At 45.2% G+C, this 26,681-nt stretch overlaps 1 protein-coding gene across 2 annotated transcripts in view; it reads left to right on the forward strand.

The window, feature by feature from the left end:
• TRIB2 (tribbles pseudokinase 2) overlaps positions 1–12,879 on the forward strand; it is a 36,344-nt gene extending 23,465 nt beyond the window's left edge. For both annotated transcript variants that reach the window (XM_077310944.1, XM_077310953.1), the window contains exon 3: positions 10,301–12,879. In XM_077310944.1, the coding sequence (XP_077167059.1) occupies positions 10,301–10,769 (469 nt within the window). In that variant the 3' untranslated portion in view covers positions 10,770–12,879. The remainder of the gene's footprint in view (positions 1–10,300) is intronic.
• The last annotated feature ends 13,802 nt before the right edge of the window (positions 12,880–26,681 follow it).

Raw genomic sequence — 26,681 nt, forward strand, 5'->3', positions numbered from 1 at the left:
AAGAACTGCGGGCCCTGCAAGAGCTTCCAGGATTCCGCAGAGCCTGCAAAACAAAGCTCTTCCGCCAGATCCACAGTTGAGGCCAGCGTGGCGAGGTAGATCTCATGGGGCTCCCAGTGTTAAAAACGTAAGCACCTGCCATATGACCTGCACTCCCTTCCTCCCACTCCTGTATTAGATTTTTGGGGGATTAGGGATCTATGGTTGACCACCATGGTTTTTAAATGTTTAGGAGTCTGTTTTGCATTGGATGAATGTCTGGAAGGGTTTTAATGGGGCTTTTAACACAGACTGTTGGAACCCGCCACGAGCCAGTTATGAGAGTGGCGAGCAATAAGTCTAATAGATGATGATGATGATGATAGTGGAATGCATAGCTGGCTCTCCCCAGATGTATCTTCCCTCCTGGATTTGTATACATGACATGCTTTTGTTCTTGCAGCCGCAGTTATTGGAGAGACACTGACGTTCTAAGAAAGCTTGATATTAATTTGCCTTTGTTTCCCCAGCTGTTTGGGTGCCTGTCTGTTCCACGTGCCCCTTCACCCTAGTTGTGTACTTCTGTACATGCTGGGGAAGACTGGCATAACCCCTGCCTTGAAGCTTGACATCGCTTCCCTTTCTAGCTCTTGGATATGCCTCCTGAGGTTCCCTGATTAGCTCCTTACTTGGAATCCCACGTTCTGTTGTGACTTCGGGGGAAGGGAAGGAGGAACTGGGTTGGGAGTTATCTGGAGCTTTGCACTGGCCTCTGTGAGAATATGTGTGGCTTGGTTGCCCTTTTGTAAAGGTAAAGGCATCCCCTGTGCAAGTACTGAGTCATGTCTGACCCTTGGGGTGGCGCCCTCCAGCGTTTTCATGGCAGAATACGGGGTGGTTTGCCAGTGCCTTCCCCAGTCATTACCGTTTACCCCCCAGCAAGCAAGCTGGGTACTCATTTTACCGACCTCGGAAGGATGGAAGGCTGAGTCAACCTTGAGCCGGCTGCTGGGATTGAGCTCCCAGCCTCATGTGCAGAGCTTTCAGACTGCATGTCTGCTGCCTTACCACTCTGTGCCACATGGGCATCCTATTATCAGGCATGGACCCAACCTTGAGCAAGTGTGGGATCCTTTTTGATCTTTCCTCCTTCCCTGTCTTCGCATTGTGTCCAGGCAGCGCAAGAGGGTTTACAAGCAATTTATCCTGTTCAGCAAGCTTAACAGGGGAGGGCTGTTCGGATTGCTTGGCTAATCAGCGTAGTAACCTGCTGGTAATTCTCGAGCCCTTCAGGGAAGAAAAACGTCATAACGTCAGCCGTGGCTGTCTGCAGTGCTTCATCAGAAACTGATGCTAACTCAGAAGTTTACATCGAAGTTCCTTCTGGTAGAGCTTTCATTGATCAGGTTTTGTTACATCGCTGAGGGGCCGAGTCTGAATGCACTCCGTAATGAATGGCATATTGATAAGAAATTCAGGATGGGATTGTTTTTCATGGGCTTCCCTGGCGGTTTCCATGGGGACAAAGACGCATTTCCCGTCTGAGTGCTATTTGCTGCCCTCTGATTGCACTTCTGTGGTTTCATTCACCAGTAATGGGAAAGCATTCATAGGCAGAATAGCTTCCCCTTTTTAAATAGCAGTGATTCAAGCTTTCTTTCTTTCTTTCCTTTTTCTTTCTTTCTTTTTTTTTGGAAAAAAGAAAAAGAACTCTAATGCAGGGTTCTGTCAGCAATCTGATAGACGCATAATTCTGCCTTTCCAAGTGCCTATCCCATCTCTGCTTTCCAAATTGAAATGATATACTGCAATTACACTGGCCTTGATGAAAACGCTTTTGCATTATACTGTACGTTTTGTTAAAGAGCTCACATCTAGTTTTGGAAGCTCATATTCGACTAATTTTGAGTGCAGCTAATGCTGCAGGGGAAAACCCCAGCTGCAGGTTTCTCAGGTCAATGCTCATTTGCAGAACAGGGGTGGGGGGTAGGTGGGGTACAATCCAGTCTCTAAAAACGTGATTCTGCTGTGGAATTACTTCATATGTTACTAGGTTTTTTTTTTGGGGGGGGGGGTTGTGTGTGTGTGTATGTGTTTCTAGGGGGTTATCTGTGTCCTTCCCAGATAATCACAGGAGTAGTTACTAGTAGCAACCATAAATTTTGGATGCTGAACACAGAGTGTTAGGCATCTTTTCCCCTTTCCATGTTTTCAGCACATTGCAGAGAAAGTGAAAGCATAAGGATCTTTCATTTTGTACTGTGGGCCAGCCCCTCCCTCAAGGCCAGCTTATCTGTGTGATATGGGCCCCGTGTTTCCAGGGGCCCCATATGGTGCCTTTCCCTATGGATCAGGGCCATAGCCTATCTCCTCCCCCCTTTTCCCTCTTTAAGGACACTCGGAATGACACCTCTTTCCACTGTGGGAGCCCCCTCCGACCCCCGTCTGGCTGCTTCTGCCACAATTGTACTCTGCTAGGGCCCCACGAATCCTTAAACTGACATTGGTGCTGCAGGCCCCACAAATTCTAAAACCCTTCCTCCTGAAAACTACCCCATTGAAAACAAAATTGCGGGGTGATGTGGGGCTTCTGTGTGCTGAGTTTTGGAGATAGTCAGCAGTAGAGATTTCTCTCACTATTCATGTTCCCTCATGTCCTGATGCTGAGCAGCTAAGTAACTCTTCCTTTCTCTCCGTTTCTGGAATGTCAGAGCAGCCAAAATATGTGTGGGTCTTCCTATTTGGACTGTTTCTCTTACTCTCTGGGAACAGCAGTTGTCCTGGGATTATTTGATACGGTTTCTGAAGGGTACTGAGACTACCTTGAAGCTTTTTGTAAGAATGACTGCCGTGATTTTATAAGTAATGTTGTGTGTGTGCAGCCTACACAAATATGGATCCTATGCAGGGGTAGTCAAACTGCGGCCCTCCAGATGTCCACGGACTACAATTCCCAGGAGCCCCTGCCAGCGAATGCTGGCAGGGGCTCCTGGGAATTGTAGTCCATGGACATCTGGAGGGCCGCAGTTTGACTACCCCTGATCCTATGCATGAGTATTTGCTAATCCATTTCAGCAGGATGAAAACATGGCTGATGCTGGTTTGCTTTATCCTGCTGGAGATTACACTGGAACAAGCAGATAAAGGCCAGCTGTTGTTGAACTGCAGTTTCAATAAAATCTGCTTTCATGGTTTTTCGGAACAGGTCTTGGTTTTTCAGAACAGTGGAAAGCTTCTTTCTCTTTTTAAAGAATCTAAAACTTCCAAATTTGGTATTGCAGACCTCGTAGTGGAAGGTGGCAGGGGGGGGGGGGAGTTATGATATGACAAGAGAACAAGCTTTCATTCAGTAAACCAGAGTATGTCACCCACCAAGTATCAGGGATGGGGGCAACAAAGAATAGATTCTCTCATCCTACAGTGTCAGATTTATGCCGAAGGACAAAACAGAAGAATGGAGAGGCGTGGGAAATCTCTTTTTTTTTCTCTGAAAGAAAATGAAAACAAGGACAAAGTGCCCTGCTTTTCTGAGGCATGTCTGATTTTTAAAAAATCTTCAGCAGTAATGGACAGCCTAAAATAGAACTGAATTCCATCAGGGGAACAAGAACAGGTAAATTAGTGTTCAGACAAAGGTGCAGGCATGACTTATTCTCCTCCATTAAAAGGTAAATGGAGTATCAAATCCACTGTTTGTGTGTTCGGTCCAAGATGGTTTCTTAACAGGGTAAGCCAAGCATGGACAACTTCTGAAGACTTAGGGGAAACGCTCTGTTCTCCAGGCATTTGTCTGTGGGGCTTGCACAATTCTATGCTCTCATGGGCCATCGAGCTTTATAATAAAACTAGAAGTAAAGCCCGGTGCATTCAGGAAAGTACCAGGTGCTAGATAGGGGTTTGGGTGGGCACAGAGTGGTTTCTTTCTGAACCCAGAGGGGGCAAGAGAGTTAAAAAGGCAGTCAGCATTTCTCCCCATTGGCTTCTGTCTGCACCCTGCAGGGGCAGGGTATTTCTCCCGGTGTGCCAAATGTTTGGGAGGCTCCTGGCAGGTGGGGCATGCGCTGGAGCACTTCGAACATTCAGCACATCATGGGAAGTACCAGTCACTCGTTATATAGATTGTTGTCATCAAGGTCACCAACAATTTAAGGAAGGAGGGGTAGGGAAGAGATTTGGGGTTTGCGATTTTATTCTTTGTTTTTGACTGAAAATATTTTTAAGTCTTAATGTCTGTTGCTTTGAAGCAAAGGGAAGGCATGATATAAATGTTTATATCAGCTTTTCTCAACTTTTTTACCATTGAGACACCCCTGAAATATACTTGAGGCTTCAAGAAACTCCAGAAATTCCACAATCGTGCGGAATACAGTTGGGAAGCATAGCGGTGTACACACCTACCAAGGACCCCTGCCCTTTTCACCCCCTCCTGGACCATCGTTGGTTATTTTGGGAGGGGCCTGGGTGGATTGACAACCATATATGGTCATATCATGTGATAAATGTTTAACAAAATATCAATAAAATCCCACCCATTCGGAAAACTCTTCCAGGCCTGTCCAGAAACCCCAGATAGGGTTGGGTGCTCCCCACGCATCCAGCGCCACGTTGTGGAGGGAGGGGCGGGCGTCAGCATGCCGGTGGGTGCACACATGTGGGGCGGAGCTCTGTGCCTGCTGGCGTACTGACACCCACACCTCCCTCCCCCCCCCCCCCGTGGCGTGGTGCTGGCTGCATCGGGAGCAACTGGCCACTTCAGGTGCTGAAGCACCCAACCCTAACCCCAGAGCTTCACAGAACCGTGGTTGAGAAAGCCTGCTGTAGACTTCTGATGCGCTAGCTTTCTGTATATAGGAATATTTTCAAATGGTGCCGTTTCCTATGATGTGACCTGCATTCTGAAGATATTACCTCAGTGAGAATTAGACTGTAGGTAATCTTGTGATGTGTTTTCAGCCATATAAATATGCTCATCAATCATCTGTTTGGCGTGCACACACTTAGTCCTTTTTTAAAGTTAAAAAAATTTGAAGAGGCCCGGCGTTAGAGAGATGGAACATAAGTAGCATAATTTACTCTTTAAGTCCTAATGTTAGAGATAATGGGAACAAATATTTGTATCCCTCAGGACTGGTTTTCTCCCCATGGTTTTGTGGTGCCTAATCAACTTGGAATGAGCCTCTTGTGGCGCAGAGTGGTAAGGCAGCCGTCTGAAAGCTTTGCCCATTGAGGCTGGGAGTTCGATCCCAGCAGCCGGCTCAAGGTTGACTCAGCCTTCCATCCTTCCGAGGTCGGTAAAATGAGTACCCAGCTTGCTGGGGGGTAAATGGTAATGACTGGGGAAGGCACTGGCAAACCACCCCGTATTGAGTCTGCCATGAAAACGCTGGAGGGCGTCACCCCAAGGGTCAGACATGACTCGGTGCTTGCACAGGGGATACCTTTACCTTTACCTTTAATCAACTTGGAAAGTGTTCAGTCAACACTGCCATTTCCTGAGAACCAGTTTGGTAAAGAGGTTAGGAGCGCGGACTTCTAATCTGGTGAGCTGGGTTTGATTCCGTGCTCCCTCACATGCAGCCAGCTGGGTGACCTTGGGCTCGCCAAGGCACTGCTAAAGCTGTTCTGACTGAGCAATAATATCAGGGCTCTCTCAGCCTCACCCACCCCACAGGGTGTCTGTTGTGGGGAGAGGAAAGGGAAGGCGACTGTAGGCTGCTATGAGACTTCTTCGGGTAGAGAAAAGTGGCATATAAGAACCAACTCTTCTTCTTCAGTAATATCAGGGCTCTCTCAGCCTCACCTCCCTCACAGGGTGTCTGTTGTGGGGAGAGGAAAGGGAAGGCGACTGTAGGTGGCATTGAGACTCCTTCGGGTAGAGAAAAGCAGCATATAAGAACCAACTCTTATATTCTTTTTCTGACTGGTTCTGGAGGGGGCAGGAGAACAGGACAGGAATATCTGAAAACTTGAGGTAAATTTGCAGTAAAATATATTGCTATAAATAAATGCTGAAAGGAGCCTTTAAGGGCAAGAGACTGGCGGAAAAGAAACCAGCCTCACGAGGAAGAAATGCAGCACAAGCGAGTAGTGTCTCCTGCATTAAGTTCACAACTGAGTCATATGGTTGATGGTGGTATTAAAATGACAGGCGTGTAGGCAAAATGGGCAGGCTTTGGTAAATTACTGCAGTGGACAGACTAATTTGCTCTAGTGTATAGCATATACCTCATCTGCGGTCACTGAGGGTGACATAAGCAGTAGCTGCTTTAAATCAGGGCAGAGCTACCTTCTTTCTTGTTGGGTAGGAGCTTGTTGCCATGAATTATGTATTTATGACTTCCTTATCCAAGGTTCTTTGCCAAAAGGACTTTCACCCTTGCTAGTAAATGTCTCTGGATGTTAAAAGGGTTTGACATGTGGCTGGAGGTTTTAAAGAGCAGGCTTCTGTGTAATAAAATAAATCCCATAATACTTTTTTCCCCCCTGTTGCAGCTGAGTACATCGAATATAACCCTTCTGTCTTTGACACTGATGCAGTGTCCAACTTACTGTTTTCCAAGACTACAGCACCTAGCATTCTGTGGGTATTACTTAAATGTAACAGGAGTGGCGTGTATACAACTAGGGATGGATGAATCACAGAAGAGAAATTCCATGAAAGAAACCTTCGGAAGCTGCCATGTACCAAAGTGAACCCCTGGCACCTGGCGACCTTGCTAGGGTGTTACAAAAGGCAGCTGTTTGCTTCCCTCACAAAAATGGGAATTCAAGGCAATCCTAAACAGAGTTATAGCATTATAAGCCCACTCATTTCAGTGGACTTACAAAGGTGTAACTCTCAAGGCTCTCTGGCCGGAGACTCTTTGTCGCATCACCATAGGCCCCAACCCTACTGTAGGGTGTGACCAGCCCTGAGGTAAAGGGAAGGGGGGCCGCTTGGTGTAGTGGTTAGGAGTGTGGACTTCTAGTCTGGCAAGCTGGGTTTGGTTCCTCGCTCCCCCACATGCAACCAGCTGGGTGACCTTGGGCTTGTCAGAGCACTGAGAAAGCTGTTCTGACGGAGCAGTAATATCTGGGCGCTCTCAGCCTCACCTACCTCACTGGGTGTCTGTTGTGGGGAGAGGAAAGGGAAGGCAATTGTAAGTCACTTTGAGACTCCATCGGGTAGATAAAAGCGGCGTATAAGAACCAGCTCTTCTTCTTCTAGCCGTGCTGGTCTGAAGCAGCCAAAAAAAATTTAAGTCCCTCGGCACCGTTAGGATCAAAAAAGTTTTATTCTGGGTATAAATTATTGTGCATGCACATTTCTTCAACTATATGAAGAAGTCTGTATGCACACAAAAGCTTAGACCCAGAGTAAGACTTCGTTGGTCTTAAAGGTGCCACTGGACTCAAACTGTGCTCTCTTTAGGATTGCACTGTAACCCCAGCGTAGTCTTCTGTGCTTGGGACTTCCAAAGCTTGTTGATACCTGTAAGTTCTTGAACAAATGATAATGTTCTTATCATGATGGTTATGCATGTAATTTGCTATAAGGGGGAGTTGTGATGTTTTCCTGTGTAAATATTATTATGTAAAACTATCAAGCGTTGACCGGTCCCCGGTGATGAAAAGATTGGGGACCACTGTCAGAACATTACAGCAAAAAATGTCCCAGGGATATATATCTTCTGGGGGTGTGATCCTGGGTGCCATTTACAAGGTACAGTTCCACCTGCTGGATTGACTGAACTTTCTATACCATACAGGCCTCTTATGTACCAGTGGATTCTCTTGAACCTTTGGTGGTTATCAGTAAGTCTCCTCTTCCATTCTCAGCATTCTCAGCAGATTTGATATTATATTCTAGATGAAACCCGACACCATCAGCATTCCCACTGCTTATACTCTGGCAACCTGTTTTCCTGGTTGGAAGAATTAGATTTCTAATTCCTTTGAACATCATTCAAAGAGCCAGTTTGGTGTAGTGGCTAGGAGTGCGGACTTCTAATCTGGCATGCAAGGTTCGATTCTGCACTCCCCCACATGCAGCCAGCTGGGTGACCTTGGGCTCACCACGGATCTGATAAAACTGTTCTGACCGAGCAGTGATATCAAGGCTCTCTCAGCCTCACCCACCCCACAGGATGTCTGTTGTGGGGAGAAGAAAGGGAAAGCGACTGTAAGCCTCCTTCTCCTTCTTCATTCATAGGAGATGCTTATTTCTTGTAGACATGCAGCAATTAGTCTTAGATGAGTTTTTGCTCAATAGATTGGGTGGAATGATGAATTGAGTTGGTGCTGAAGTAGTGTCAGGAAACAGTAAATGACTGGAAGAAGGCAGCCTGAAGCTTAATCTAAGCTTCTCCTCTCCTATACTCTTGGATGATCCTGTTCCAGTGGAAAAGACAGGGCATAAATGTTTTGAATGGATAAATAGTACTTGTACCAATTTCCAAATAAATCCTTTAACTAATTATTATTGCTATTATTATTGCTCCTCCCTGTAGACTGCATGTAATGGGGATTGGAAGTATAATGGGAATTTCCTTCCACCTTTGGACAGGATTCTGAAAGATTTAGACGTTTTAGTGATTATTCCCCTTGTATTCTTCTCTTTGTATTCAACTGTCTGTGTGTGTGTGTGGGGGGGGGGAAGGATAGTGTAAGTTCGATGGTTTCCTGAATTTGAGACCTGGCCGAAGCATTTTGGACCTTCGGGGTATAGTCAGAAAAATATTAGTTCACTGATTTAATATGAGTGATTTCTTAAGGTTATTCTACAAATCTTGGGCTATGTTCTGAGTGGGTGGTGTTCCAAATCAGCAGATCTGAAGCTGGTTCTTAGATGTTTAAACTTTCTATAGAACGGTATCAGCTAGATATCGGGGGGAAATTTTTTTCACAGAGACATTCATCATCAGTTAAATAGGTTGCTTAAAGAGGTGGTTAGTCCCCCCTCACTGGCTGACTTCAAGCAGCAACTGGATAGATACTTTTCATGGATTAGTAGCAAAGCCTGTTTTAAAAATACGATGGAGGATAGGAGGGCCACTGCAGAGCAGGGTGGTCGCACTTGCCCAGCTGAGCTGCCACACTCTGCAGGAGCCCTGCCAGCCTCCGCCCTCCTGCAGAGCAAACCGGGCTAGATGCCCCTCCCCCCCAAGCTTTCTTCTTAGCTGCTCACAAAAGAGTTTAGCAACTGGGAATTGATCCCTCTTCTCTTGGCAATCCAATCTGTGAATGAGCATGACGAAAGCTATGCCAAGCTCTCCGAGGATCAGAGAAATCAGAAATAAATCAATAGGTTTGTATTACGTAGGAGAATGAGTTTCCAAGTCTTTACAAATGCGCAGACTGCTTGGGATTGAGAGGCTGGCCTTTCACTTTTACTGGACAGTAAGTATTTTTCTAGTTCTGTGAAACTGACCACTTCCATCCTATTGGCCAGGTGGTCTTCTGAGGCGACACAAAAGGAAAAATTATATATTGACCTGCTGCCAGGGGCAGCCCAGAACTCTGGATCTTTAGGGAAAGCAACTGCTTTTGTACTCCATGAAGACAGAGGCATATAAGGTGTTTTTCACACAGCAGACAGGCTTGTGAAGTTTCCCCATTGCTGCTGTAGAGGAAATTCAAAGACTCCAGTGCAGATTGTTTTTAACATCTTCCCAGAGAGGAGGAAATAGCTACGGCATGAGCAGGGAAAATGGCCGCCATATGGTTGGGAGCACAGAAATCTGAACGTTCTCACCCACCCAGCAGCCCCCTAGACTTTGGTATGATCTTTCTTGAAGCTTCACAATAAAGCAGGTTTGGGAATAATCAGAGGAAAGCCAGGGAAACCTCAGAAGGTGCACAAATAAACCTGCTTGCACAGATAAGCAATTCCAAAGAGCATTGATCTCTGGGTAAATAACCCAGCCTAGGTTTCTTAGGCTGAGAACAATGTTTTTTGTTTCTTTGTTTCTTTTTAAGTAATTGAACACTTTCAAAGAAAGGTTGCTGTTTGTGGTGTGTGCATGTCTGTGTATGGTGCATATATCACTTTTTAAAAAGCCTACTAAACCTGTTTGACCAAATCCAGCATTGAGACAAAGAAATACACGTACAGCAAGTAAACAACAGGTCTTTCAAGCTGGCTTCCAGCTCTTCCCAGGCTACCCTTTTCCGTACATCCACAGACCTGGAATCTTACTCCACCCTTAATTTGGTGGGAAGACATTCCGGATATCAGGATCTTGTACAATATACGATCTTGCTTTTGTCTTGCAGCCAAGTAGTAATTACATGGATATTTATCAATGAGTCTAAGTGCCATCTTTCTCTTCTTGTCCCACAGGACTAGAGTAAAACTGGAGAGCCTTGAAGACGCTTACATTTTGCGAGGCAACGATGATTCCCTTTCCGATAAGCACGGATGCCCGGCCTACGTGAGCCCAGAGATCCTAAACACAAATGGCAGCTACTCTGGCAAGGCCGCAGACGTGTGGAGCCTAGGAGTCATGCTTTACACAATGTTAGTCGGACGGTATCCTTTTCATGACATTGAGCCTAGTTCTCTCTTCAGCAAGATCCGCCGTGGGCAGTTCAGCATTCCAGAGACTCTATCTCCCAAGGCAAAATGCCTTATACGTAGCATCCTGCGCCGGGAGCCGTCAGAAAGGCTGACTTCACAGGAAATTCTGGACCATCCTTGGTTTTCTACAGATTTTAACGTGTCTAATTCAGGATATGGTGCTAAGGAAGTAACAGATCAGCTGGTGCCTGATGTCAATATGGAGGAGGACTCGGACCCATTCTTTAATTGAGCATTAGGACCGGCGTTCGGCGAGTGCGTGGTCTTGGAAAGGACCGCTATGAAGGGAGTCCTTTCTGACCATGCAGAATTCCATCCGTGGCTCAGCCTGTCTTGATAGCAAGGGGGGGTTGGGGATGAGAACACCTTGGCGTTCTTTGGTGGTTCTTGCTTGATTGGAAAAGGAAATGTCCAAGGAACGAGCTAGCTGATGACAATGTAGCATGAGGACAGATGGGCGGGTGGGTGGAATCGTTGCTATCAAGTTAGATTGGCAAGGCAAAAGAAGGCAGCATGGAGCAACTGTAGCTTCTCATCTTTACGGAGCCAAGGACCCTGCACAACCAAGTTCCTGTGCAGCCACTAAGCCACTCCTGATTCTGTTTCATTCAAATACTTAACAGTTCCCAGTGAATAGAAACTTTTTTGCCTCAACTTGCATCTTGGCATCGCACTGTTAGATATTTAACTTCAGCCATTATTCAGGGAAGGTACAATTAGCTATTATTTGAATCTGTTTTTTTTCCCCTCCCTATTTTACTTTTAAAAAACAAAATAAAACCGACGTTCACAGTTAAATTTGAATTTAATTTTCAGGGGGCGGGTGGGACATGCACAAGCAAAGACATGAAAAGTGGGTGCTACACAAAGTTTTCGTTCATGTCTGTTGATATAGTTATTCACAATTCTTCTGAATAAACTATTTAATTTTTTTTCTGCCAGGAGAGAAATGTTTTGTGAAGGAGTGTCACTTAACAAGCCATTATGGGCTGGTTTGGTCAAATGATTTTTGTTTGTTTGTTTCAGGAAGCATTTCTGATTTAGACTTCCGGATGTATCTGACTGCTTGAATGAGAAAAGAAGAAAATAATTCTTGCTCTTTTTAATGTTTGTAATGCTGGCTTCTCTTTTACCGAGCCGCGCATAAATCTGACCACAGAGGACAAACCCCCCTTTTGGATAACTTTTTTAAAATAAGAAACTTAATCCTGTAACCAGCTTCTCCTCTGACTGGCTCAAATGTGAACAGAGGGGCTCTTACTGAAGAAAAATAAGGTTATTTTCACCCTCTGATTTCTGGGAAAGGCAGCATCTTTGGTTTCCTTTCTGTTTCTTTCCTTAAAAAAAAAAGGACACTGTTTTAATTTTCTTCTCATTGAACTACCCTGAATATAACATAAAAGGGTATTATTGATAAGCTGAATGTTCTAGGATACAGATCTGTCTCCGGAAAAGTACATGGTAATATGCACCTTTTGTATTGTCAAGACTTATTTATTGATGAATCTGTCACAGTTGTGATAAATTAAGCCAGTACTTCAATTACGGGTTGACTTGGGGTGACATGTTACGTGCGGTAGTTGACATACTTCTTAAATTTTTTTCTCTTCAGGTGTTCCTGTCCCTGAATGATACCTTCTGTTTTGTTGTTTTGTTTTCTTTTTAAAACTTTTTTAGCTTTTCCCCTCTCTCTCTCTCCTTAAAGAGTTTTCATTTTGATTTAGACCAGTAAAAGATTTTTTAATTACTGCTTTTTATATTGCTGTATGGTATTTGGGGGGGAAACAACACAACACACACACACACACACACAAATCTCTTGGCATAAATATTTGTGTTTCCAGTACCTCAGTTGTTCTGATGTTACTGCCTGTATGCGTTTTTGTGAAGTGGTCATGTTTTTTGGGTAGGTACATGTGGACTCTGTAGTATGTAAATGTTACTTGAATTTTGTGCTTAATTATAGTTATGTGGCATGTGTGTATGGCTACCTGGCATTTGACATATGGATGCTATTTGCCTGCCCTGCAGGAAGATTTTAATCCCACTCTCAAGACAATGGTTCACAGTTCCTTATCAAGAAACGAAAGCTGCAGCTGACCTGCCTTGGTTCTATTTTGGTATCTAAGAATATAAAGGAGTAATGTTTTTACACTCTGAAGACGGTGCTGTGTTGAGGGACTTTTTTTTTTTTTTTACATTTATTTTATAAAAATGTAGGAAGAAAGATTGGTGATGTGCATGGTGGGATTTTACTGCCTCTGGTGTTTTTTGTCTTGTATTTGGTTTAATGTTTTTGTCCTAATCTCTTCAATAAACAAAATTGTGCATATTTAACTAAATTCCACTTGCAAAGGTGTTGTTGTTTTTTTTTTAAAAGATTCCAAATGGCTGCAGTAACTTTTTCAATCTTAAACATGTTTCCTGATGCATCTGATGGAGTTTGGCTCAAATTAGTTTATAGTCAATAAATTGGACTCTGATCGACTCTAGATGGAGAGGCTCCTCATTTAGTGGAAAGGAGCAATTCGATCCAAGCAAGTAGGTGTAGGTTTGCAGTGCTGAATAATCCAGTTAAACTGCCATTGATTTCAGTGGAAAGTATGAAATGCCCAGACCAGCAGTGCTTGCAAAGGCTATATGAATGCATGAGATTGTGCCAATAGCCATATGTTTAATTTTCTCACTGGAATCGGTGGGGATCAAAAACAATCCATTTTGTCTCCTTTATATTATTCCTGTGGAATTATCTGGAAGGTCTTCTCAAACGCAGCAACATCTTTTTCAGCTGGAGCTAAATAGGAATTTGCAGCGGGGCGGCATCAACCACCTAGCATTTACCCATGTCAAGTGTGCATGATCCTGAAAACAGAAGCGTCCTATTAAAAAAGTTTTAGTGACCCTCATTCACAATAAAAATAGAACGCTAGAACTACAGTTATACAGTTGTAGTATGAAAGGGTTGGATTTTAAAATCTCTTGCATTGCAGTTATAAGCAGAGTTACACCGCATTGCATCCAGTGAAGGATGTAACTCTGCTTAAAATTAAAATATTTAAGAGAGTGCCATATGGAGGATGGAGCAGAATTGTTCTCTCTTGCCCCGGAGGGACAGACCAGAACCAATGGGATGAAATTAATTCAAAAGGAATTCCATCTAAACATCCGGAAGAAGTTCCTGACAGTTGGGGCGGTTTCTCGGTGGAACAGGCTTCCTCAGGAGGTGGTGGGTTCTCCATCTTTGGAAATTTTTAAACAGAGGCTGGAGAGCCATCTGACGGAGAGGCTGATTCTGTGAAGGCTCAAGGGGGTGGCAGGTTACAGTAGATGAGCGATTGGGATGTGAGTGTCCTGCATAGTGCAACTGTATTCCAACTCTATTCTATGATTCTAAGAACAGAAGAGAAGTCATGTTGGATCAGGCCAGTGGTGCATCTAATCCAAAACTCACTCACACAGTGGTCAAAACCCAGATGCCATCGGGAGGTCCACCAAAAGGGCCAAAGTTCTAAAATCCCACCCACTCTTGACCCCCTCCCAAGAATACAGGGCATCACTGCCTCAGACATAGTGTTCCCTTAATACTTTGTGGCTAATAGCCACAGGTGGACCTCTGCTCCATACATTTATCCAGTTTCCTTTTGAAGCTGTCTGTGTTTGTAGTTGCCGTCATTTCCTGAGGCAGTGTATTCCATATGTTATTTACTCTTTGGGTGAAGTACCGCCATGTATCACTTCTAAGCCTGTTCATTAATTTCATTGAGCTCCCATGAATTCTTGTATTATGAGGAGGGAAGAAAAGTACTTTTTTTTCTGCTTTCTCTATCCCATGCATAATTTTGTAAACCTCTGTCATGTTACCCTCAATTGCCATTTCTCCAAGCCAGGCTTTTCTCAACTTTTTTACCATTGAAACATTCTTCAGGTGGCATAGTGGTGCAGAATATGGCGTGGAAGCATAGCTGTGTACATGTCCACCTGAGGCCCCTCCCCTTTCCACCCCCTCCCGGCCCAACATTGGCCATTTTGGGAGCAATGGGCCAGTCGACATGCCCATATATGGTCATATCACCTGACATTTTTAAAATATATAAAAAATTGATTAACTGCCACCCATTTGGGAAACCCTTCCAAGGCTGTCAAGAAACCCCAGGGTTTCACAAATCCCTGGTTGAGAAAGCCTGCTCCAAGCTTAAGAAATCTGAACTCTGATACTGGCTTTCAAAATAAAGTTATCTAAAGAGCTTAACCTGCATTTCACATTTGAATCTCCCTCGCATTCAGACTAAATATCTGTTCCACTTAATATTTCTGGTAAAGCCTTGGAGGAGGAGCATGTCTCACGGCTTAAGTGCCACTCAACGCTTGACACCCACTCAGGGTGGCTGTCTTGCCCCTGAGTGCCTCCTCCTCCAACCGGCTTGCCTGTCTGTCCAGCGGCCAGCCAATCTCTATCTGTCCCCCACCCCTGATCACCCCTCCTCCTTCCACTTCCCTCGGAGGCTGCAGATCCCTGCTGCGTGAGAGCTGCCCCTGCCGGTGAGTTCCCTAACAGCTGCCTGCAGCCTTTCTAGGTCGTGGGGGGAGGGGGAGGCCATCTGCAGAGTTCTTCCAACCACCCCCCTAATCTAGCGCCCGTTGTATTCCGGAATACAACAGGCTTGGCCCGTAGTGTAAGCATAAAAACTTTGCTAAATCGTTTCAGCTCTTGTATTTTGGAACAAAGGCAACTTAGTTAGGCCAGTAACTAGCCGTCTTCAGATTGTGATGCTTACCCATTAAATGCTTATAGTCTGTCTTGGAGGTACAGATCACATCTGTGACAGTTTGGCAGGCTGGCTTTCATCTAAAATGTTTCCTTCTCTGTGGTGGTTTTTTGGCATAATTTTTACAGTCTCAATTTGTTGTTTGTTTTACAGTTTCATATCATTCCTCATAATGGCAGCATAAAATTTCATTAATGTGTAAACTTGGAAAGGAATTAGTTTTTAAATGCCGCCAAAAGTTTAAATTACTCGAAACTCTTTCCAATTAAACTCCTACAATAAATGTGCTTTGTTTTTATAAACCAGACTGTGAGTCTTTCCTTCAATTCTCTTTGCAAAGGCAGGTTTTTTTTTTGGGGGGGGGGCTTGGATTTTCTCCCTCTTTCCAATTCCTTCAAGTCCACCTCCTTCTTTTGGAGACTGTGCAAGCAGCTTCTGTTCTGTTTGGGTGGAAATAGTTAGATGTGTGCATGTTTCATTGGCACTGCCAATAATTATATAAAAATCTGGCTGACTAATGGTTGCTCATTTGCAGTGAATTATATTAAACACTCAGGCCCGTTCCTGGCTGGTGTGAACAAACCCTGTTAGCAAAGGAAGCCAGCTTCCTAATGGAAGGCAGATTGGAAATTCCTGGTTTATGTTGCCCCGATCTTGAAATTCCTACTTCATATATAAAGTATACTTGGTTTTCATACTTATATTTGAGGTTTTATTAAAATGTAGAATCATAATCTTGGAAGGAGCCGTACAGGGTCCATCTAAAGCAGCCTTTCTCAGCTTTTTTACCATTGAGAAACCCCTGGGGATTCTATAGGGATGTCTATGCTATGCTAGATCTAGCATAGAGAATGGACGACAGAGATGGAGTCACTGAAGCAGTAGGTGCAAACTTAAATGGGCTTCGAGGAATGGTAGAGGACAGGAAGGCCAGGAGGATCATTGTCCATGGGGTCGCGATGGGTCGGACCCGACTTCGCACCTAACAACAACAAACTTGCCCAGGGGTTTCGTATGGAATTTCTATTTGTGTCTTTGTGAACCAGCTTGGTGTAGTGGTTAGGAGTGTGGACTTCTAATCTGGCAAGCCGGGTTTGATTCCCCGCTCCTCCCCCACATGCAACCAGCTGGGTGACCTTGGGCTTGCCACAGCACCCATAAAGCTCTGACCGAGCAGTAATATCAGGGCTTTCTCAGCCTCACCTACCTCACAGGGTGACTGTTGTGAGGAGAGGAAAGGGAAAGCAACTTGGGTAGAGAAAAGCGGCATATAAGAACCAACTCTTCTTCTAATCTCGCCAAGACAATTCTTTCCTGATCTCAGTCCTATACCAGATAAATTTTCTGGTTCACATACTACTCATTTTTGGAGAAGGCAATTAGGTCAGTATTAATTGTGATTCCATAAGCCATGCACAGCTGATCCACAGGATGTAAGATGGTGGTGGTTATGCAGAAAGTGAGAGTGATTAAATTTATTTGCAAGCCAGCCAATTGACGTGTGGTTGCGGGTTTTCCAGGCTGTGTGGTCATGGTGTAGTAGTTTTAATCCCTGACATTTCATCAAGAACTGTGGCAATTTGCCATGTACTACCTCTGAAGATGCTAGCCAGTTACTGGCGAAATGTCAGGAAAAAAGACTTATCAGACTATGGCCACACAGGCTAGAAAACCCACAAAAACCGGTTGACTTCGACCATGAAACCCTTGGATAATTGAAGCCAATTAACATTTTATTGTTAACATAAAAGAATCTAATTTGCAAGGCTTTCAGTGCGAGAACAACACCTATGCATATTAATCATGATGATCATTAAAATGTCAGCTTCTTTTCTGTTTTTTCTGATGTTTTGTTGTCAGTGTTTAAAAGGCTGGTATTTAAGTAGGCTGTCACTTCTATAGTGCTCTTAAATAGTCACTGAAATATCAAATAGATCGGAGAACGGTGAGTTTAAGGACAACAAAATCCTTTGCCTGTTAGAAACTGAGTTAACCTTAACCTTTTGAGATATCAAATTCATCCTGAAGCAAATATACAGAGCTGCTAAGATTTAAAAGAGCAGAAGACCAAAATGAGAGGATGCTTATAATGTTATTTACTGGTAATGGGGGAGCAGAAACTTACCCTAATGTGATTATAAAACCCCACTCACATCGAAACTGGTTTTTTTTTAATGCTGGATATACCAGTGTTTATTGATTTTTAAAAATAACAATAAAAAGAGGTATACAAATATGAAGATAAAGAACCTCCAAAAAGTTATGCCTGGAGTTTATTTAACTAATAGATATAATAACTATCTGGAAATATAGACTTGGTAAAAATGTGATGACTTTTCCAATTCTTCTTCTGGTCTGCAATTAACTAAGCCGGCTAGCTTTGCCATCTGTAAACCGCTGGAAGTGGTATAAATAATTGGTTAAGGCCTAAGAGGGAGGAGAAAAGGGCGGGGCCAGTCCAGGATAGCAGAAGGCACTGATTGGTCCCTCGCCTGGACTGACAAGAATTCCAGCCAGTTGGGTGAAGGGCCAATTGGAAGGTGCGAAGCGCCTTCTGATTGGGCCCTCACCAGGACAGACCAGAGTTCCATCCAGTTGGGAGGAGCAAAGCATGCCCGCCCCACCCACCCAGCTCAGCTAGGGGCAATCTGGAGACATCGCTGCCAGTATGCTCCTGACTACTGTAGGGAGAGGAGGTCAGTAGGGCTACCAAGGGGGATGAGAACACAGGCTGTGCCAGCCCTTTTCGCCCCAAGGCTAACTGTCATGTCCAACTGCAAATTGCCTCAGAACCCTGACAGAGCTGGCAGGAGGCTGGTGTGTGCGCTCCCCCTCCCTCCCTTCAGGCCTGCTGGGAAGGAGCCTTTAACAGCCCCTAACTGAGGGGAGAGAGGTGTTTCCGAGAGCAGCACAGGGGAGCCTCAGGGCATGGGGGTGATCATTTCTTTTGAGGGGGGGAGTTTCTCCTTCTGCCAAATGACTGACAGGGAGGCCACAGAAAAGCCCCTTCTCACTTAAAATACTGCTCTGGCCGGGGGTTAGACACAGCCAAGCCACGTGTATTTCTTCTTTCAACTCTCTGCAGATTTGAGGCCACTGCACAGCGTTATTCTGCAGACAAAACTGGATGCTGTTGTGGAGGTTCTTTTGTCTCCTGCTTCACCTGCACAACAACCCTGTGCCGTGAGCCTCTAGTCTTTCAATTCAACAACAACCTGTGTGGGAGGCCTTAAATGTTTCTTCTCTACCAAAAACCTGCCCAAAGTAGCCCTTTCTGCCTAGGGGGCTGATCTTTATACTATGAAGATGAGCTGTAATTCCAGGAGCTCTCCAGGCCCCACCTGGAGGTTGGCTACCCCTGGGTTGGAAATATTCCTGGAATATTTTATTATTTATTTTATTTATTATATTTATATACCGCCCTCCCTGGAGGCTCAGAGCGGTTTACATAGAACATTTTATTCTTTCCTGATCTCGGTCCTATACCAGAGAAAGTTTCTGGTTCACATACTACTCATTTTTGGAGAAGGCAATTAGGTCAGTATTAATTGTGATTCCATAAGCCATGCACAGCGGATCCACAGGATGTAAAATGGTGGTGGTTATGCAGAAAGTGAGAGTGACCAGCTCTCTACCTCCAACTTTCTGGCAGTTTCAGAAATTTGTTGGGTGGAAGAGGAGGCAGCCTCAGAGCATGCCCTGCTGCCAGTAAGTTGCCTGACCTCCTGGCCTCTTTCAACTCAGAGGACATGGATTGTAATGACCTGCCTCCTGGGGCAGCCTCTGCTTGCATTCTGAAAGCAGAGGCAGAGAAATAGCTCTCTGCTGGCCCACTGGAACCCAGAGTGGCCAGGAAAATCCTCTACCCTGGGGAAGTTTACTCTTGAGTAAGTCATGGCTTTCAGCCAGGAATAGCCCACCCTGCTAGTTTAGCCCCATTCAGGAGGAATCTCGCAGCCAGGAAGGGCTAATAAGTGGTCTGCTCTCCACCTCCAACTTCCAATTTCAGAAGTTTCAGAAGCATGCTTGGCTGCCAGTAAACTGTACTGGCCTCCTTCAACTCAAAGGATATGGGGGGGGGGGCGGAGAAAGCTGCCTATTGGCACAGCCTCTGTGCACTTTGGGGGGGGGAGACTGGAGGAGGACCGGGAACAGCCCCCTGCCAGCCCTATGGGATCAAGGGCAGCCAGGAAATGCCTCTGCCCTGGGAATGTTTACTCATGAGGAAGTCATGTGAGGTTTGCAATTTGGAAGGGAGAAATGCTTTTGGGAGCAACCATCACAGGCAATTGCAGCAAGGAAAGAATATTGCTATGGGTGGGACTGGGAAGATATAGACTTTCCCTTTCCATATGGATACCACCTTGGCCTTGCTGCATTCTTTCCAAGCCCATCACAACCGATCTTGTTGTTGTTGTTATGTGCAAAGTCGTGTCCGACCCATCGCGACCCCATGGACAATGATCCTCCAGGCCTTCCTGTCCTCTACCATTCCCCGGAGTCCATTTAAGTTTGCACCTACTGCTTCAGTGACTCCATCCAGCCACCTCATTCTCTGTCGTCCCCTTCTTCTTTTGCCCTCAATCGCTCCCAGCATTAGGCTCTTCTCCAGGGAGTCCTTCCTTCTCATGAGGTGGCCAAAATATTTGAGTTTCATCTTGAGGATCTGGCCTTCTAAAGAGCAGTCAGGGCTGATCTCCTCTAGGACTGACTGGTTTGTTCGCCTTGCAGTCCAAGGGACTCGCAAGAGTCTTCTCCAGCACCAGAGTTCAAAAGCCTCAATTCTTTGACGCTCGGCCTTCCTTATGGTCCAACTTTCGCAGCCATACATTGCAACTGGGAAGACCATAGCCTTGACTAAACGCACTTTTGTTGGCAGGGTGATGTCTCTGCTTTTTAGGATGCTGTCTAGATTTGCCATAGCTTTCCTCCCCAGGAGCAAGCGTCTTTTAATTTCTTTGCTGCAGTCCCCATCTGCAGTGATCTTGGAGCCCAGGAAAATAAAATCTGTCACTATCTCCATTTCTTCCCCTTCTATTTGCCAGGAATTGAGAGGGCCGGATGCCATGATCTTTGTTTTCTTGATGTTGAGTTTCAAGCCAACTTTTGCACTCTCCTCCTTCACCCGCATCAACAGGCTCTTTAGTTCCTCTTCACTTTCTGCCATTAGAGTGGTATCATCTGCATATCTGAGGTTGTTGATATTTCTCCCTGCAATCTTGATCCCAATTTGTGACTCCTCTAATCCCGCATTTCTCATGATGTGCTCCGCATACAAGTTAAATAGGCAAGGCGACAGTATACAGCCTTGCCGAACTCCTTTCTCAATTTTGAACCAGTCAGTGATTCCATGTTCAGTTCTCACTGTTGCTTCTTGACCTGCATATAAATTTCTCAAGAGGCAAATAAGATGCTCTGGTATTCCCATCTCTTTAAGAACTTGCCACAATTTGTTGTGCTCCACACAATCAAAGGCTTTAGCATAGTCAATGAAGCAGAAGTAGACGTTCTTCTGGTACTCCCTAGCTTTCTCCATGATCCAGCGTATGTTGGCAATTTGATCTCTAGTTCCTCTGCCTCTTCGAAATCCTGCCTGTACTTCTGGAAGTTCTTGGTCCACATATTGCTGGAGCCTAGCTTGTAGGATTTTGAGCATAACTTTGCTAGCATGAGAAATGAGTGCAATGGTGCGGTAGTTTGAACATTCTTTGGCATTGCCCTTCTTTGGGATTGGAATGTAAACTGACCTTTTCCAATCCTGTGGCCATTGTTGAGTTTTCCAAATTTGCTGGCATATTGAGTGTAGCACTTTTACTGCATCGTCCTTTAAGATTTTGAATAGTTCAACTGGAATGCTGTCACTACCACTAGCTTTATTGTTGCTCAGACTTCCTAAGGCCCATTTGACTTCACATTCCAGGATGTCACAACCGATCTAATATGAGACAAATGGCATGGAAGATAGGAAAACTGTAAATGGGGCACAGAAGCACCATGGAGACATGTGGAGGGGGGACATACTGTTTCCCAGTATCACCTCGCCATTAGAAGATTTGGTTTTTATACCATGCTTTCCCCTGCCCACCAGAGTCTCATATTAGACTTCCCTTCCTCTCTCCATTACAGACACCCTGTGAGGAAGGTGAGGCTGCAAGAACTCTGAGAGAAACTGCTCTGTGAGAACAGTTTCTAACAGGACTGTGATTAGCCCAATGTCACTCAGCTGGCCCAAGGTCACCCAGCATGTGGAGGAGCAGGGAATCAAATCCAGCTCACCACATTAGAAGCCGTTGCTCTTAACCACTACACCAAGCTGTACAAATGGCCATTGCCTGAAAGAGATGTAGCTGGAGCACAGACAGAAGAAGCTGTTGCAGGAGGATAATGGTGTCTTTTTTGACTTGATCGTTGACTCTCATGGGACTCTTTTCCTTTAAACATGGACCTTCTAGGCAGTGGCTTCTTAGAACAATCCAAGGGGAGAGACACTCAGGTATTTCTTACATGGAGAGATTATTGTGTGCTTCATAAGTTTTGCAGTAGTACAAGGAAGGAATGCTTCTGTCATCTGTGTTCTCTCAGGGTTGGGTGCTTTGACCACCGAAGCAGCCGTTCGTGCCCGAAGCAGCCAGCACCGTGCCATGGGGGGGGGGGAAGGGCTGGTGCTGGTGCTGGTGCTGGTGCTGGTGCTGGCACACCAGTTGGCGCGTGCATGCAGACACAGAGCTCTGGCTACTGACACTCTCCCAACAACCATTCTGAAGCAGTGACTAGGGATGCTATAGACTTCACAATGAACAAGCTTGGCAGAAGGGCATACTGCTTTTAACCACTGTGGATACTTGTGAGCCAAGCTTTGTTTTGCCTCTATCCACCTCTTATAGCTGCCAAAGAGGCTGGGCAGCAGCTGTGACGTTTGGCCTTGCAAAATATCTTTGCATTTCTGCAGTAAGTAAGATCCATTCCCCTCTTGGGAATGACATACAGGTGTAGGGCATTCGCTGAAAAACCAGATAACAGAGCCTCAATTTTTTCTGGGAGGGGAGCCATTCTAGTCTGCAGTAGAAGAGCTCGGCTTAAGTGCAATAGCACCTCAAAACCAGTAAGATTCTGAGAAGGGAATATTGACCCTTTAAAGGGAATGTTATACCCTGAACATTTTGTTGGCTTCTAAAGTGCTACTGGGCTCAAATCTAGCTCTGCAAACTTAAATGAACAACAAACTGCGATGACTTTTTTGAGAAACAGCGCTTGTTATCACTGGCAGGCCAATCCATTTGTTCATTGCTTATTTAAAGAATCAGTTGCCACGTGGGGAACCCTATCGACAGGTCTGTGGAGGAGGGAGAAAGTAGGACTTCTATTGGTTTGAACGTGGATGCCCTTGTTTAGAATATTGCCTGTCGCACTGCACTGCACTGTTTGAAGATATAAAAAGTAGTGCAACAAACAAACCGGAGCTATCCAAAAACAGCTAGAAAGCTTGGCAAAGAAACCATCTCCCCGCCCACAACTGGCAAGCAACGTGTGGATGTTTGAACATGCCTAGCAGGAAGCGACATGAGATGGCCACCGAACTTTGATATTGTCACCAGTTATTTAGGTACTATGAAGGACATTAGAGATTTAGCAAAATCTAATGATGTCTTGGGCTGGGCTGCAGTTCTTGGGAGAATTATGGCAATATTTTCCCTTTTATCCCTCCATGCCAGCCTTTCTCAACCATTTTTTTTTTACCATTGAGAAACCCCTGAAACATTCTTCAGGCTTTGAGAAACCCCAAAAGTGATGTTAGCAGGCCAGGCCTCCCTGCCACGCCCCCAGACGTCACTTAGACACTCCCACCATATGTGTCATCATGTTCCATCGCCCTTCCAGAAATGGCCCAGCAGTCTACTCCAGTGGGCTGGGAACGGGGCTGGGGCAGGCACCCACTGCTTCATCACCCTTTGCCACCCTTCCCCTCCGTACAGTTAAGTTAAAATGCGAGTATTTGCCTCTCTGAACTCTACTCACTACCATGTGGGACGAGCCTCAACCAGCAAGGATTTTTATGACTGGGCCCCTCCCCTTTCCACCCCCTCAATCATTGGCCATTTCTGGAGAAAGGGGGGCGGTCGACATAACCATATATGGTCATATCCCCCAATATTTATATTTTAAATATATATATATTAAAAATTAACTCCTACCCAATCGGGGCTGTCAAGAAACCGCAGGGTTTCAGGAAACCCCTGTTGAGAATACCTGGTCCATGCAAAGAGGTGGGTGGGAGGGCATTGTGTGAAGCTGTATGGTTCTGTGGCTGATGGCTGAAATGGAATGACCAGTTGCAATTTCTCTTCTGTTGTTGTTGTTATGTGCGAAGTCGTGTCCGACCCATCGCGACCCCATGGACAATGATCCTCTAGGCCTTCCTGTTCTCTACCATTTAAGTTTGCACCGACTGCTTCAGTGACTCCATCCAGCCACCTCATTCTCTGTCGTCCCCTTCTTCTTTTGCCCTCGGTCGCTCCCAGCATTAGGCTCTTCTCCAGGGAGTCCTTCCTTCTCATGAGGTGGCCAAAGTATTTGAGTTTCATCTTCAGGATCTGGCCTTCTAAAGAGCAGTCAGGGCTGATCTCCTCTAGGACTGACCGGTTTGTTCGCCTTGCAGTCCAAGGGACTCGCAAGAGTCTTCTCCAGCACCAGAGTTCAAAAGCCTCAATTCTTTGACGCTCGGCCTTCCTTATGGTCCAACTTTCGCAGCCATACATTGCAACTGGGAATACCATAGCCTTGACTAAACGCACTTTTGTTGGTAGGGTGATGTCTCTGCTTTTTAGGATGCTGTCTAGATTTGCCATAGCTTTCCTCCCTAGGAGCAAGCGTTTTTTAATTTCTTTGCTGCAGTCCCCATCTGCAGTGATCTTGGAGCCGAGGAAAATAAAATCTGTCACTATCTCCATTTCTTCCCCATCTATTTGCCAGGAATTGAGAGGGCCGGCTGCCATGATCTTTGTTTTCTTGATGTTGAGTTTCAAGCCAACTTTTGCACTCTCCTCCTTCACCCGCATCAACAGGCTCTTTAGTTCCTCTTCACTTTCTGCCATTAGAGTGGTATCATCTGCATATCTGAGGTTGTTGATATTTCTTACAATTTCTCTTCTAGCTAATGGCTACAAGCTTATGCATCTTTACAGAATGATATATCACCTTCCTCTTTGTGTGTCGGAATGATAAAGCAAATATCCTGTTTGGTGTAGTGGTTAGGAGTGCGGACTTCTAATCTGGCATGCCGGGTTTGATTCTGCACTCCCCCACATGCAACCAGCTGGGTGACCTTGGGCTCGCCACGGCACTGATAAAACTGTTCTGACCAGGCAGTAATATCTGGGCTCTCTCAGCCTCACCTCCCTCACAGGGTGTGTGTTGTGGGGAGAGGAAAGGGAAGGCGACTGTAAGCCGCTTTGAGACTCCTTCGGGTAGAGAAAAGCAGCATATAAGAACCAACTCTCCTTCTCCTTCTCCTTCTCCTTCTCCTCCTCCTCCTCCTTCTTCTTCTTATGTTAGCTCCATCATGTAGTACTCCTTCTTTCGGAGCCAACACTCTGCTTCTGTTAACTGCATGGCTGCATCGTCACAGGGCTCTGAATCCACTTCATTTGAGCTTATAAAAACGTGACTCTGTTTAGGGCTGTGCAGTCAAACCCTCTGCTACTGTTCATTCTAGATGCAAGTTCAAAAAAACAACAACCCCAAAACACGACAGTAGCTCATTCAGAAAGCCTCCGGAGCTTTTCTACGCATCTCACTGCACCTTAACTACCTCCCTTGGACATTACTTGCATGACAAGTAATTATTTATTTCAGTGTGGAATTTTAATGTTCCTGGAAAGAAATGAAGGGGCGGGGAAGAGGGGGATTCAAATCAGGCATCCGGGATTCATATCCCGTTTGCAAAGAAGTTTGGTTTGAGGTAACTATGGAATAGTACTCTGTCTGTGTGTGTTTTACTGCTAACCTTTAGCTAACAGCTCTTCTTCCTGACAAATGTTTATAAGCTGCCACCACCCTCTCCCCTTAAGCTCAGTCCTGGTATAGACCTGCCTTCGATTCAGCCGTTGCTTACTCAGTGTGATCCTATGGCAACCAGAAAGCAAGAGCCTAAAAATGTTGCAATATTATGTCAGCTTATTTTCCTTCCGAGTCTTGCATAACCCTCTTTTGTTTTTGAAATTTGCCTTGTGTGGATCCCCCCGCCCCCCCGTAGCTGCTCTACTTACCATGAACGTTCAGCTAATTCACAGAAAAAATGACTCACTGATAGTTTCCCTTAATGATGTTATCCTGATCTTCCATAACCCTTGGCTTTATGCATGCTTTTGGAAGAATATTTGCGTTCTGGTATTTAAACTCCTGAGCAAATGTCAACGTTTTGCCTTTACGGGCAGAATGAACCTGAGGGAAACCGTACAGTTATTGGGTATTTCCCTTAATAGTATTTAAATGTGCTTGCACCTCTGATGAGCCACTATCAGTGTCGTTTGGAAGTTCTGGGACAGCAGCATTCATGGATATTCTCCTACTTCTGTATGTGATGGGTGGGAGGAAGGGAAGAGGGTGCACACGGTATGGTCCTTCCAACAGGACAAGGGAGGGGAATGAAGGACAACCAATGCAGAGAAATGGAATCAGCAGGAGAAACCTGTCAACTGCAGTCATGTTATGAGTGAAATCTGCATGCAGAAACTTGTTTCTACACATGGATTGCCCCCACGGAATGAATCAAAGAGCGTCAGATTTGGGTGCATACGGACATCCTACCGAGAGAATGGTGATCGCAGTGGTATTGAGCTACCGTTCTGAGTTCTTTGAAACAATTGGAAGGTGGGTTTTTTGCCTAGAGCAGCTAGTGAGAAAGATTCACCTGTGGAAGGTGCCTATTGGCCTAGAAGAAGAAGAGGAAGAGTTGGTTCTTATATGCCGCTTTTCTCTACCCGAAGGAGGCTCAAAGCAGCTTACAGTCGCCTTCCCTTCCCTCTCCCCACAACAGACACCCTGTGAGGTGGGTGAGGCTGAGAGAACCCTGATATCAGCTTTATCAGTGCTGTGGCAGGCCCAAGGTCACCCAGGTGGTTGCATGTGGGGGAGCGCAGAATCAAATCCGTCTCGCCAGATTAGAAGTCCGCACTCCTAACCACTACACCAAACTAGCTGTCCTATTCCCTGATGTCAGACATTTACCTTCATGGGCCAAATTAGTTGTACAGTTTAAAAATATATATATTTGCAGTAGCTAAAGGATGAACGTATAAATGGTTTTAAGGCACATATTGAATTTTAAAGTAAAAAGCAGGCAGCTCCCCTGGATTGTGAGGAGAGGAAACATGACTAAG

The sequence above is a fragment of the Paroedura picta genome, chromosome 1 (assembly GCF_049243985.1).
Source record: "Paroedura picta isolate Pp20150507F chromosome 1, Ppicta_v3.0, whole genome shotgun sequence".
NCBI lineage: Eukaryota > Metazoa > Chordata > Lepidosauria > Squamata > Gekkonidae > Paroedura > Paroedura picta.